This window comes from Diospyros lotus, chromosome 15, assembly GCF_014633365.1.
Source record: "Diospyros lotus cultivar Yz01 chromosome 15, ASM1463336v1, whole genome shotgun sequence".
NCBI lineage: Eukaryota > Viridiplantae > Streptophyta > Magnoliopsida > Ericales > Ebenaceae > Diospyros > Diospyros lotus.
Window position 1 is genome coordinate 22,125,876 of NC_068352.1, and position 15,189 is coordinate 22,141,064.

The window sequence follows — 15,189 nt, forward strand, 5'->3', positions numbered from 1 at the left end:
TTTTTTGGGGAAAGTGTTAGCTCGCACCGTACGTACTTGAGTTGAGCTTGAGTGCAATTTTGTTCACCCGTTAAGAGGTTGAACAAAATCGCACTCGTTTGACCTCGGTAGCTACTAAATTGGCGGAGCCGACCCAATCATTATGTTCTGGTAATTGCGTTGCTTGCACTCTCAATGATTCCATGTTAACAAGAGATTACATGCGAGCAAGCGCACAAACCACGCAGGAAACTACAAATAAAAAGGATACATATTTATATGCAAGTGTCAATCCCCATTGTTGGTGGGCTCTGTTCTGTCCATCCATCCTTCCGGCACTTCAAACGAATCAAACCGGATAGTCCTCGGAACGGCACGGCCGCCGCCGCCCACCAGATTGGTCTCCACGAAAGTAGTCTCCCCGACGGGGAGAATAGTCTCCCCGACGGAGAGAGACTTCTTTGAGCCATAAAAATCGTTGCCTACTCGATAGTAAATCGTGTACTCGACGGCTATATCCGATGAACTCAGCTCAACATTCCGGGAACTCTCAATTTTGATTCTGAGAGCCCAAGTCCTGGGCATCTTAGCACCTGTCAGCAGAAGCGAATAGTTCGGATAGCAGTCAAAATAAACGGGTCCGTGGCGGAGAGAAGCTTGAGCCACCGCCAGAAGGGACTTGCGAAACTTGAGATAGCGACCGTCGCGGAGGCAGATGAGAACAGAGCAGTCCAAGCCGGCTGCCGTGAGAGGCTTCACGGCGACTTGGACCAGGCCTAAATGGATTAACCCGTACTTGGTCATGTGATGCCGAACGGCTTGCCTGTCGAATAAGTGGAGCTCGACGTATTCGCCGCGGATCGGCACCGTCTTCTTCAGTTTATGGATCTCGTAGTCTGGATCTCGCCGGAAGCTGAAGAAGCTCTTTCTATGGTAAATGCTGTAAACAGGAACCTCCGGGGGACTCCATTGCCGGAGAAGCTTCTCCAGTTCTTGACGCCGCTGCTCTTCTTTTGCACTTGCAGTGTCCATCTAAGCTAGCTGATGATCTTAATTCCACTGAGAAACACAAGAACAACGATGATACATACATACATATATATATATATACGTCTGTGAACATTCATTCATTTTCGGACTCCAAAATGGATTTGAGAGGCATCTGAATAAGAGATAAGGTGGTTCCCATGGCTTCCATGTAATAGGCGGAATCAACAAATTAAAGTAGGGTTGAATCATCATTGAATTACAATGAAACATTTTCCAACCATACTTAGGGACTGAGCATTGAGTGGAAATTGCAAAAAATAATCCCTTTACGAATACAAAATTCATTCTTAGCCCCTTTTTGACCCAAAAAAAAATGTTTTTATCCCTTACAAACAAATAGTTGCAAAAATTAGTCACTTTTTCACTTTTGATCCCAATTTTTGACTTTTCAACACCCCACTTTATCCCCAAAAAATGTTTTTATCCCTTACAAATAAATAGTTACAAAAATTAGCCACTTTTTCACTTTTGACCCCAATCTTTAACTTTTCAACACCCCACTTTAATTAAAAATTAAGAATAAAAATAAAGACAATAAGTTACCAAATTATCATCAATACAAAACAAACAAAATGGTTGAATTTCTATTTAACCCCAGCAAATCGGATAAACCCCTCATAATTATAATAATAAATATTTAATTATCAAAGTATTATTATTATTTCTCAATAATAATTTTTATTTTTTAATAAATTAAAAACTAGGTGAGACTTGAACCCACGGTGGGTCCCCACCCCTTTTTTATTATTAAATATATATGTATTATTACATATAAATAAAATAATGATAATTGAAAATTATAAATATATATGTATTATGAAATAAATAATTGAAAAATTATTATTCAATGATTATTATTTTATTTTTCAATTGTAATAATAATTGCATATCATAATTACAGAAATAAATTTTCTACTATTAAATTATTATTATTTTCTAATAATTACTATTATTTTTAATAATAATTATTTTTTAATAATTTAATAACTGCTTGGGTCTCTAACGCACGATCGGTACCCTCCCCTCGTTTTTTTATTAATAAAGATATATATGTAATTATATTACATATATAAAAATAAATTAAATTAAATAATAATAATTGAAAAAGTGATATATATATTTATTATTAAACAATTGAAAAATTGTTATTCAGATATTATTATTTTACTTTTCAATTATAATAATAATCGCAAATCATAATTTTTTACTAAAAATGGATTATTACAAAAAATCCATGGACCCAAAATAAATTAAAAAAAAATCAAAAACTCCATTTTTTTCAAAACATCAAGTTTTGTGGGCCACAAAACCCGGAACCAGGTTTGGTTATCCACAAAACCAAAAAAAATATAAAAAGACCAAAAAATTTATTTTTTTAAAAAATCAGGTTTTGTGGGCCACAAAACCCGAAGCCAGGGTTTGTTGGCCCACAGAACCCGGACCCGGGTTTGGTTGCCCACAAAACCTGATTTTTTTTATTAAAATAATTTTTTTAATCTTTATTTTTTTTCTTTTCTTGGCCATGGGAATTTTCCAAGTTATCCAATAGTCTAAATGATAAATTATTATTTAAAAACTATACTTTTATTTTTGGGTAAATTTTATAATCATTACATCAAATTAATCCAATATTGTTAGTAGTTAGAACCATTATCATGTATTGGTTGTGTTATATTATCATTCCATTATTTTTTATTGTGAAGTTTAAATTTAATTAAGCCAAAAAATGTAAAAATACATCATTTTCTATTGGGTAATTTTTATTAAACCCATGGCCATAAAAAAATTAAAAAAAGATCAAAAATTCATTTTCTTAAAAAAATCAGGTTTTGTGGACCACAAAACCCGGAGCCGAGTTTGGTTGCCCACAAAACCTGATTTTTTTTTAAATGGTTTTTTTTTTTATCTTTTTTGTCTTCTTTTCTTGGCCATAGGAATTTTTCAAGTTATCCAATAGTCCAAATAATAAATTATTGTTTAAAAATTATACTTTTATTTTTGGGTAAATTTATAATCATAACATCAATTTAATACAATATTGTCAGTAGTTAGAACCATTAATCATGTATTGGTTGTATTTTATTATCATTCCATTGTTCTTTATTGTGAAGTATAAATTAAATTAAGCCAAAAAATATAAAAATACATCATTTTCTATTTGGTAACTTTTATCAAACCCAGGGCGCAAAAAAAAATATAAAAAGACCAAAAAATTCATTTTTTTAAAAAATCAGGTTTTGTGAGCCACAAAACCCGGAGCCAGGGTTTGTTGGCCCACAAAACTTGGACTCGGGTTTGATTGGCTACAAAACTCGATTTTTTTTATTAAAATTTTTTTTTTATCTTTGTTTTTTTCTTTTCTTGGCCATGAGAATTTTTCAAGTCATCCAATAGTCCAAATGATAAATTATTGTTTAAAAACTATACTTTTATTTTTGGGTAAATTTTATAATCATTACATCAAATTAATCCAATATTGTTAGTAGTTAGAACCATTAATCATGTATTGGTTGTGTTTTATTATCATTCCATTATCTTTTATTGTGGAGTATAAATTTAATTAAGCCAAAAAATATAAAAAATACATTGTTTTCTATTTGGTAACTTTTATAAAACTCAGGCCCAAAAAAAATTAAGAAAATATCAAAAAATTAATTTTTTTTAAAAAAATCAGGTTTTATGGGACACAAAACCCAGAGCCGGGTTTGGTTGCCCACAAAACCCGAATTTTTTTATTAAAATAGTTTTTTTATATTTTTTTTTCTCTTCTTGGCCATGGGAATTTTTCAAGTTATCCGATAGTCCAAATGATAAATTATTGTTTAAAAACTATATTTTTATTTTTAGGTAAATTTTATAATCATTACATCAATTTAATCCAATATTGTTAGTAGTTAGAACAATTAATCATGTATTAGTTGTGTTTTATTATCATTCCATTATTTTTTATTGTGAAGTATAAATTCAGTTAAATCAAAAAATATAAACAAACATCATTTTTTATTGGGTAACTTTTATGAAACCCATGGCCCAAAAAAATTAAAAAAAATCAAAAAATTCATTTTTTTAAAAAATGAGGTTTTGTTGGCCCACAAAACCAGGAGCTGAATTTGGTTGCCCACAAAACCTGATTTTTTTTATTAAAATATTTTTTTTGATCTTTTTTTTATCTTTTTTTTTTCTTTTCTTGGCCATGAGAATTTTTCAAGTTATCCAATAGTCCAGATGAAAAATTATTGTTTAAAAATTATACTTTTATTTTTGGATAAATTTATAATCATTAGATCAAATTAATCCAATATTATTAGTAGATAAAACTATTAATCATGTATTGGTTGTGTTTTATTATCATTCCATTATTTTTTATTGTGAAATATAAATTAAATTAAGCCAAAAAATGTAAAAATGCATCATTTTCTATTGGGTAATTTTTATAAAACCCATGGTCCCAAAAAAAATTAAAAATTTCATTTTTTTTTAAAGAAATCAGGTTTTGTGGGCCACAAAATCCGGAGCTGAGTTTTGTTGGCCCACAAAACCCGGAGCCGGGTTTTTGGTTACTCACAAAACCCAATTTTTTTTATTAAAATAATTTTATTAATTTGTTTTTCTTTTCTTGGCCATGGGAATTTTCCAAGTTATCTAAAAGTTCAAAAGATAAATTATAGTTTAAAAATCATACTTTTATTTTTGGATAAATTTTATAATCATTACATCAATTTAATACAATATTGTTAGTAGTTAGAACCATTAATCATGTATTGGTTGTATTTTATTATCATTCCATTATTTGTTATTGTGAAGTCTTAATTAAATTAAGCCAAAAAATGTAAAAATGTATCATTTTCAATTGGGTAATTTTTATAAGACCCATGGTCCAAAAAATCAAAAATTCAATTATTTTAAAAATTCAGGTTTTGTGGGGCACAAAACCCGGAGCCGGGTTTTGTTGGCCCACAAAACCTAATTTTTTTTATTAAAATAATTTTTTTGATCTTTTTTTTTTCTTGGCTATGGGAATTTTTCAAGTTATCCAATAGTCCAAATGATAAATTATTGTTTAAAAATTATACTATTATTTTTGGGTAAATTTATAATCATTACATTAATTTAATCCCATATTATTAGTAGTTAGAACCATCAATAATGTATTAGTTGTGTTTTATTATCATTTCATTATTTTTTATTGTGAAATATAAATTGAATTACGCGAAAAAATGTAAAAATGCATCATTTTCTGTTGGGTAATATTTATAAAACCCATGGCAAAAAAAAATTAAAAAATTAATTTTTTTAAAAAATCAAGTTTTGTGGGCCACAAATGTAAGCACCCCCGCTCGGATATCGCCAACCACCCGGACTACCCGAACGGGAGCACTTACGGAAGGAAAAAGAATGAAACATGAGTCAAAACCCACCCTGGCATGCATTCTCAAAAATGAGAATAGCGGAAGCAAAGCTAAACACATGCATGCATTACGGGTACCCCGCCAGCACAGCGGTCATATGATAAATAAATAAACACAGACTCCTGTGCCGACATATATGAGACATGAGAAATGACCTGGCACAGTAAACAATAATAGAGTAAATCCTATTCAACCATCAAAGTTGATAGGGATTGACGGGACTGCCTATACACCATACTGACTCTGTCGCTAAACGTTAACTCTCTTGCTCGAACCCACACTGGCACTACCTAGAATAATGGAAAACAAAGTGAGTCGAGAGACTCAGCAAGTATAAGAAAAGAAAGGATGAAGGCTGTATAAGTCCAATAAACTCTCCCCAGAATAAACCCCAGGTACACACAAGCCATGAGACGCTATAACACAATAGCATAACATAATAAAAGCACATACCGGTCCTTGGGGCCCACACAAGACACACCGCACCCAAGTCCCATATCAACCTGTCGCTGCCCTGAGAGGCAACATGTATCTCCAACAAACCTGCCCGCGCTGTCCCGGGTCAGTACTCTCGTCACCCGTCCATGTCGGTACTCTCGACACCCGAGCCATAGGCTCTCTCGGAACGATTCTCCTGTCCGAGAACTAATAACTACCAGTAGCCATGCAATGCACATAAGATACAATGGCGTAGTGAGCATCAACGTGATACACTGCCGCCCATACATCCAGGCATCAGGCCATGCTCCGCCCACATAGTAAATCACACACGATGCATATGCCCGTGCTGGATGCAACCTAACCAAGCTAGAATATTCGTGTCCAAACATACTCAATAAATGAATATCCCAACATGTAACCCGTACCCATGTACTTATCAAATCATGAACAGTAATATAAGGAATCTAAACATGCAAAGAATCTCATACTGGTAGAGCTAGTCAGCAGTGCTCGGCACCGGTCAACGGCCCGTGACTAGGAGTGTCCACCCGACGGTCCACTTCAGGGCCGTACAATAGTCTACCCCAACATCACCAACAACCGACCTCTGCCCCACTGCTCGATAGCTTTAACCGAATCATAAATAAACCCGAGAAAAACTGTAAATAAACCCGCACGTTTAGGAACCTAGTTCCCAAGCTAGGTCCGGCATCATTCCGAAAGGAATGGAGGCGGTACAAACCCCCATAGGCTTTCAACAAATAAAACTCTAGAAGTCTCGGATTTAATTTAAATTAAAAAAAATGAACCATAATTCAACAAATAAGGCTAGGCGCCGAATTAGGGTAAGGGAGGGTATAAAATATGAGAAATCACGGAGTTTCCCACGGGAATTAAAGAACACGATGAGAGGGTTAGGAGCTTGCCTTTTACTAGCGGATTCGCACCTCCTGGCTCAACCGCTGCACAAATTAATACATTTTACTAATAAAACTGAGCTTCGATTTAAAATCCATACGCGTATTTCCGACAACCTAACTAAATCGGTATAAAATCGAAGCTATTACGAGTATATGAGGTCACTAAAAATTAGAAAGTAAAGAGAGCTTGCCTTATTTTACAAATTTCTGGCCTTAAATACTCCCGCACTGTAAAATAATATTAACACTAAAATAAACCAAAATACAACCTAAAAATTACGATTTAATCCGTAAAAAATGTTTAATAAAGCTGATTAACTTACCTTGCCCTTCAAATCTTTACTAATATTACCTATTAGTATCATTATTTATTTAGATAACTCAAATTATACTTATAATCTTTAAACAACATTTACATAAATGTATATATATATATACATACACACTTTGTACTCCCAAAGGCAGAAGGACGTGCATGCCACTTCCAACTTCCAACATATACTACAATATTATATATATTAATATCTAAGCACTCAATTATTATTTAATAGTATAACTTCTATCTAAACATACATATACCTCTTATCAATTCACACTTATAATGCATTTATCATAATTAAAGATGGGAAAATGGGCTTGGCCCAACGGGCTGGCCCGTTGGGGCCCGGCCTGGCACCGGGCTAGGGCCAACATTTTGCTAGCCCATTTAAAGCCGAGCCGATTTGGCCCGGCCCGCTAATCGACCACACAACCCCCCCCCCAAACAGCCCTCGCCCTTACCCTCTGTCTCGCCCTCGCCCTTTGTCGCCCTCGCCCTCGCCCTCACCCTTGTCTAGCCCTCGCCCTCACCTCGCCCTCGTCTCGCCTTCGCTTGTCGGTCGTCGCCCTCGCTCATCCTCGCTCGCCCTCTATCTCGCCCTCGCCTTCTGTTCCCCTCGCCCTCGCCCTCACTCACCCTCTGTCTCGCCCTCGCCCTCGTCTCTCTTTCGCTCGTCGCCCTCGCTCGTCCTCGCTCTGGGCAGGCTGGGCTGGCCAATTTGGCCAGTGGGCTCGTGTAGGGCCGGGCTAGGGCCAGCAATCTGCTGGCCCGTTTTTAAGCGAGCCGATTTGGCTCGGCCCTCTTGGCCCGTGGGCCACTTGGTGGCGGGCTGGGCCAGCCCGACCCGGCCCGTTTCCCATCTCTAATCCATAATATATTATTACATAACACTCAAACCCCATTTGCTAATTAAATTTGAATTATACTTTAAATACTACTTCCAATAGTTATGTACTCACCTTCCACGAGTATATATTTATGGAAACACCTCAGTAGGAGCAGAGCCGAGACACAGGGGAGCCTATATACAACTCATATATATATGCATAGCAGTCTGTAATGAAAGTTAAACAACTAGGCAGCAACATATTTATACATATAAATGACTAGGCAATAGCTACAGTAACTTCTGCCATTACCAAACGTATTGTATACAATATGTATATATATATATATATATTGACAGTGCAGCAGTTGGGATTTTAAGGGGGGTGCATAGATTATGGATTGCCTTACACAACTCACTACATCAGCTGAAACGTGAAACAAAGCAGCCAAGAGAAGCTTAAACTGGGCCTCGGGAAGGACGGTTGCTTGCCTGTTACAGTATGTATATATATACATATATAGTTCATCCATATATAATTAAACTTACTGCAACTCAACATCCATGCCATTACCGAAAAGCTTACAAGCTAGAATGACATTGGAAGAGTAACAAGGAAAGAAATGGAACCCGCACACTCTCAGCTGCCCCTGCTCACACTTAGTTGTACTTGTATATATGTATATACAGGAAGCCACACGGAATCAACGCACATAATCTGTGGCGCACCCTCCCCAACTAGGTTTATACACAACTAACTTAGAAATCAAAGGTAACTCGAAGGAGGAGAGCTTGCCTGGAAATTTCCTCTTCTTCTTCCTCTTCTGCTTCTTCTTCGTTGCTGCCACTTCCTCTGTTATTCGTTGGCTCCTTCTTCTACACAATGGCCAAGCTCTGATCTCTCTCTCTCTCTCCACTCACTTATCCACTAAACTCACCGCCTCAATTTGCTTTATGTAGTGGCTTAGGAACTTGGGAGCAAATGATGCATTTAGCCACGTTTGGGAGCTTTGGGCATACACACACACACGAGCTCTCTGCCACTTGTTTAAAGCTCTTATACATAATACATATAATATTATAATAACTATAGATACTAGCTAATGATAATAATAATAATAATAATAATAATAAGTAATAATGTTAATAATAGTACTAATAATAATTATAATGAGAATAATAATAACAGCAATAACAATACTAGCAGTAATAATAAATAAATAAATTTGGGTTATTACAAATCCTTCCCTTAAAGAATTTGGTCCTCCAAATTCGAACCCAAATACCATCCAAGGGTAAATTGGGAAATCTTGATTTGATGGCAGGATAACTAATCCTTACTTAATCAATAAGCTACATTCTGATTACGTAAATGACAATTCTTCACCGCCACGGAGACCCCACAATGGAGATACCACACCGCAATGGCCGTCTCCCATAGCCCCCACTGCGCACATGGAAGATCCGTGAGTAGGTCATCAACAAATGATGGCACCAGCATTGGAGGCCAAAGAGCATAAAGAAAACCTATTCACCCCATCCACACACAGAATGCAACCCTTGAGTTACTATTTCGAAAGCATTTTAAATTTAGGATGCAATTAATGTTAATATACCTTCCATTGCTCCTTCTCTGATAACTTCAGCCGTTGTCACTGCATATGTCTTGCCTGAGACTTGAGGTCGTGGGACTGGTGAAGATAGCGTTGAGGCTGTACTATGTGTCCTGGAAGCAAATGCTTTCTGGGTTTGCCTCTGGCCCGCTCCTCCAACTTTCGATTCACCTTCCTACACTGATTGGGCACACTCATTGGCCCGATGTCCTAGTTGGCCACAACGATAACAGATAAACCTTTGGTTAGATGCAGCACTCGATCTTTGAGAGTAATTTTTTTCCTTATATGACTCGGCAGCTTACAGTGGTAGCACACATCTCCTTGAGACGCCCAACATACCCCCTGATGCCGGTTGCCACAAGTCTCGCAAACCGGAGTACCCCTTGTTTCCTTGTTGGAACTTGAATCCCTTTTTTATTTTTTTTACCCCCTGATTTTTTTTATTAAAATGATTTTTTTGATTTTTTTTTCTTTTCTTGGCTATGGGAATTTTTCAAGTTATCTAATAGTCCAAATAATAAAGTATTGTTTAAAAATTATATTTTTATTTTTGGGTAAATTTTATAATCATTACATCAATTTAATCGAATATTGTTAGTAGTTAGAATCATTGATCATGTATTGGTTGTCTTTTATTTTCATTCCATTTTTTTTATTGTGAAGTATAAATTAAATTAAGCCAAAAAATATAAAAATGTATCATTTTCTATTGGGTAATTTTTATAAAACCCATGGCCAAAAAAAAATTAAAAAAATTAAAAAATTAATCTTTTTTAAAAAATCAGGTTTTGTGGGCCACAAAACCCGAAGCCGGGTTTTGTTGGCCAGCAAAACCCGGAGCCGGGTTTGGTTGCTCACAAAACCCGATTTTTTTTATTAAAATGATTTTTTTAATTTTCTTTCTTTTCTTGGCCATGGGAATTTTCCAAGTTATCTAAAAGTTCAAAGGATAAATTATAGTATAAAAATCATACTTTTATTTTTGGGTAAATTTTATAATCATTACATCAATTTAATCCAATATTGTTAGTAGTTAGAACCATTAATCATGTATTGGTTGTGTTTTATTATCATTACATTATTTTTTATTCTGAAGTATTAATTAAATTAAGCCAAAAAATGTAAAAATGCATCATTTTCAATTGGGTAATTTTTATAAAACCCATGGTCCAAAAAAAAAATAAAAAAAGATACAAAATTCAATTATTTTAAAAATTCAGGTTTTGTGGGGCACAAAACCAGGAGCCGGGTTTTGTTGGCCCACAAAATCTAATTTTTTTTATTAAAATAATTTTTTTGATCTTTTTTTTTTCTTTTCTTGGCTATGGGAATTTTTCAAGTTATCCAATAGTCTAAATGATAAATTATTGTTTAAAAATTATACTTTTATTTTTGGGTAAATTTTATAATCATTACATCAATTTAATCCAATATTGTTAGTAGTTTGAATTATTAATCATGTATTGGTTGTGTTTTATTATCATTTCATTTTTTTTATTGTGAAATATAAATTTAATTAAGCCAAAAAATATAAAAATACATCATTTTCTATTAGGTAACTTTTATAAAACCCATGGCCCTAAAACAAATTAAAAAAAAGACCAAAAAATTCATTTTTTAAAAAAAATCAAGTTTTGTGGGCCACAAAACCCTGAACCAAGTTTTGTTGGCCCGCAAAACCCGGACCCGGGTTTGGTAGCCCACGAAACCCGATTTTTTTTCATTAAAATAGTTTTCTTGATTTTTTTTTTTCTTTTGTTGGCCATGGAAATTTTCCAAGTTATCCAACAGTTCAAAAGATAAATTATTGTTTAAAAACATAGTTTTGTTTTTGGGTAAATTTTGTAACAATTACATTAATTTAATCCAATATTATTAGTAGTTAGAACCATTAATCATATATTGGTTGTGTTTTATTATCATTCCATTTTTTTTTTATTGAGAAGTATAAATTTAATTAAGCCAAAAATATAAAAATACATCATTTTCTATGTGGTAACTTTTATAAAACCTATGGCCCAGAAAAAAATTAAAAAAAGACCAAAAAATTCAGTTTTAAAAAAAAATCAAGTTTTGTGGGCCACAAAACTGGGAGCCAGGTTTTGTTGGCCCGAAACCCGGAGCCGAGTTTGTTTGCCCACAAAACCCGATTTTTTTTATTAAAATAGTTTTTTTGATGTTTTTTTTTTCTTTACTTGGCCTTGGAAATTTTTCAAGTTATCCAATAGTCCAAATGATAAATTATTGTTTAAAAACTATATTTTTATTTTTGGGTAAATTTTGTAATCATTACATTAATTTAATCCAATATTGTTAGTAGTTAGAACCATTAATCATGTATTGGTTGTGTTTTTTTATCATTCCATTGTTTTTATTGTAAAGTATAAATTTAATTAAGCAAAAAAATATAAAAATACATCATTTTATATTGGGTAACTTTTATAAAACCCATGGCCCAAAAAAAAATTAAAAAAAGACCAAAAAATTCATTTTTTAAAAAAACTCAAGTTTTGTGGGCCACAAAACCCGGAGCCAGGTTTTGTTGGCCCACAAAACTCGGACCCGGTTTTGTTTGCCCACAAAACTTGATTTTTTTTTATTAAAATAGTTTTTTTGATCTTTTTTTTTTTTCTTTTCTTGGCCATGTGAATTTTTCAAGTTATCCAATAGTCCAAATGATAAATTATTGTTTAAAAACTATATTTTTATTTTTGGGTAAATTTTATAATCATTACATCAATTTAATCTAATATTGTTAGTAATTAGAAACATTAATCATGTATTGGTTGTGTTTTATTATCATTCCATTATTTTTTATTGTGAAGTATAAATATAATTAAGCAAAAAAATGTAAAAATACATCATTTTCTATTGGGTAACTTTTATAAAACCCAATAAAACCCATGACCCAAAAAAAAATAAAAAAAGATCAAAAAATTTATTTTTTTAAAAAAATCAGGTTTTGTGGGCCACAAAACCCGGAGCTGGGTTTTGGTCCCCCACAAAACCTGGAGTCGGGTTTGGTTGCCCACAAAACCTGATTTTTTTTTTATTAAAATGATTTTTTTGATCTTTTTTTTTTCTTTTTTTGGCTATCGGAATTTTTCAAGTTATCCAATAGTCCAAATGATAAATTATATTTTAAAAATTATACTTTTATTTTTGGGTAAATTTTATAATCATTACATCAATTTAATCGAATATTGTTAGTAGTTAGAATCATTAATCATGTATTGGTTGTGTTTTATTATCATTCTATTTTTTTATTGTTAAATATAATTTTAATTAAGCCAAAAAATATTAAAATACATCATTTTCTATTCGGTAACTTTTATATAACCCATTGCCCTAAAAAAAATTAAAAAAAAGACCAAAAAATTCATTTTTTTTAAAAAATCAGGTTTTGTGTGCCGCAAAACCCTGAGCCAGGTTTTGTTGGCCCACAAAACCCGGAGCTGGGTTTGGTTGCCCACAAAACCCAATTTTTTTTATTAAAATAGTTTTTTTGATTTTTTTTTCTTTTCTTGGCTATGGGAATTTTCCAAGTTATCCAATAGTTCAAAAGATAAATTATTGTTTAAAAATCATACTTTTATTTTTGGGTAAATTTTGTAATCATTACATTAATTTAATCTTATATTGTTAGTAGTTAGAACCATTAATCATGTATTGGTTGTGTTTTATTATCATTCCATTATTTTTTATTGTGAAGTATAAATTTAATTATGTCAAAAAATATAAAAATACATCATTTTCTATTGGGTAACTTTTATAAAACCTATGGCCCAAAAAAAAAATTAAAAAAAATCAAGAAATTCATTTTTTTTAAAAAATCAGGTTTTGTGGGCCACAAAACTCGGAGCCGGGTTTGCTTGCCCACAAAACCCGATTTTTTTTATTAAAATAGTTTTTTTTATCTTTTTTTTTCTTTTCTTGGCCATTGGAATTTTTCAAGTTATCCAATAATCCAAATGATAAATTATTGTTTAAAAACTATATTTTTATTTTTGTGCAAATTTTATAATCATTACATCAATTTAATCCAATATTGTTAGTAATTAGAACCATTAATCATGTATTGGTTGTGTTTTATTATCATTCCATTATTTTTTATTGTAAAGTATAAATTTAATTATGTCAAAAAATGTAAAAATACATCATTTTCTATTGGGTAACTTTTATAAAACCCATGACCCCAAAAAAATTAAAAAAAGATCAAAACATTTATTTTTTTAAAACAAATCAGATTTTGTGGGCCACGAAACCCGGAGTCGAGTTTGGTTGCCCACAAAACTCGATTTTTTTTATTAAAATAATTTTTTTGATTTTTTTTTTCTTTTCTTGGCTATGGGAATTTTTCAAGTTATCCAATAGTCCAATTGATAAATTATTTTTTAAAAATTATACTTTTATTTTTGGGTAAATTTTATAATCAGTACATCAATTTAATCGAATATTGTTAGTAGTTAGGGAGCATGCTTAGAGATTGTGAGTTGGCAAGTGAACTTATGCTACGGTTGATTGGAAGTCAAAAGAGCCGATGGTCAGATGCGAGGAAAGTAATCAGATGATTTCTTTATGATAAAGTATGATTGGCATGAGATGGTGCCTTAAGGATCGAGTATGATTAAAGTTAGTTGACATGAAACGTTATTACTCGAGAATTAATTCAAACAAATTTGAGGATCAAATGATTAATCTAGTGATATAAAATGTTATTTGAGGATCACTTCGAAAAGTGCGAGGAGTTATTTAAGTTATTGGATATATGGATGAATGGATATTAATTTGGCGACCAAGTAACAAAGGAGCAAGGGATGCAAGGATATTAGTATTACTAGACTTGGAAGACAACGTTAAATTTCGGTTTAAGATTTGGAGACAGATAGAATCTATTAATATGATTTCTTGAGAAAATAGTTACATGATTAGAAGATAATTGTGGTCAATTAGCAGAAGCTTGAGATTATATCAGGAAATGAATACCTATAAGAATGAAGAAATAATAGAAATCTCGAATAGATTAGCACAAGTAAAGATTAAGCAATGACTAAGTTTGAGATGACCTAAGGTCAGGCATAGCTAGTTTCGAGTATATGTGATGACACATATTTGTGATGTTTTTTGGGATCCAAGGGTACGTGAAATAGTTTGATGACATAAAAATATTTATTTGAGGATCAATTTGATAAAAGTCAAGATGTATCAAGATCAGAAACTCTTGTGTTGAGATTATCAAAGCATGATTGATTAGTTCAAGATAAATGTTATCGTAGAAATTGGAACTAGAGAAGTATCGTGATTAAAGATATCGATTGGATGATTTAGTGAAAAGCAAATTGAAAATTAATAGCGTGGATATGAGAGTTGCGGGCTCATTACGACGATATGTGTACTGACATGGATAGGAGCTTGAGCCGAGACTCGTGGCCTAAGGACAAGGATATGCGATTGTGAGTTTTCAAAGAGAAAATTGAAAGGCATTCATGGCTGACAAGTGTACTTGTCTAGGGATTAATGAGCATGGCCAACCCAAGGGTTCTGATGTGTGATGGTCTTCTTAAGTTTCGAATAAGATATACATACTAGAGGTTTGGTGATTAAGAGACGGTTATAGACGGTATAGTTG

The 15,189-nt window shown here is 32.8% G+C and overlaps 1 protein-coding gene across 1 annotated transcript in view; it reads right to left on the minus strand.

The window, feature by feature from the left end:
- The window catches only part of LOC127791479 (uncharacterized), a 59,349-nt gene continuing 44,160 nt past the window's right edge, over window positions 1-15,189 (minus strand). The window contains exon 2 of the mRNA XM_052321382.1: window positions 1-933. Within this exon, the coding sequence (XP_052177342.1) occupies window positions 268-933 (666 nt within the window). The 3' untranslated portion in view covers window positions 1-267. The remainder of the gene's footprint in view (window positions 934-15,189) is intronic.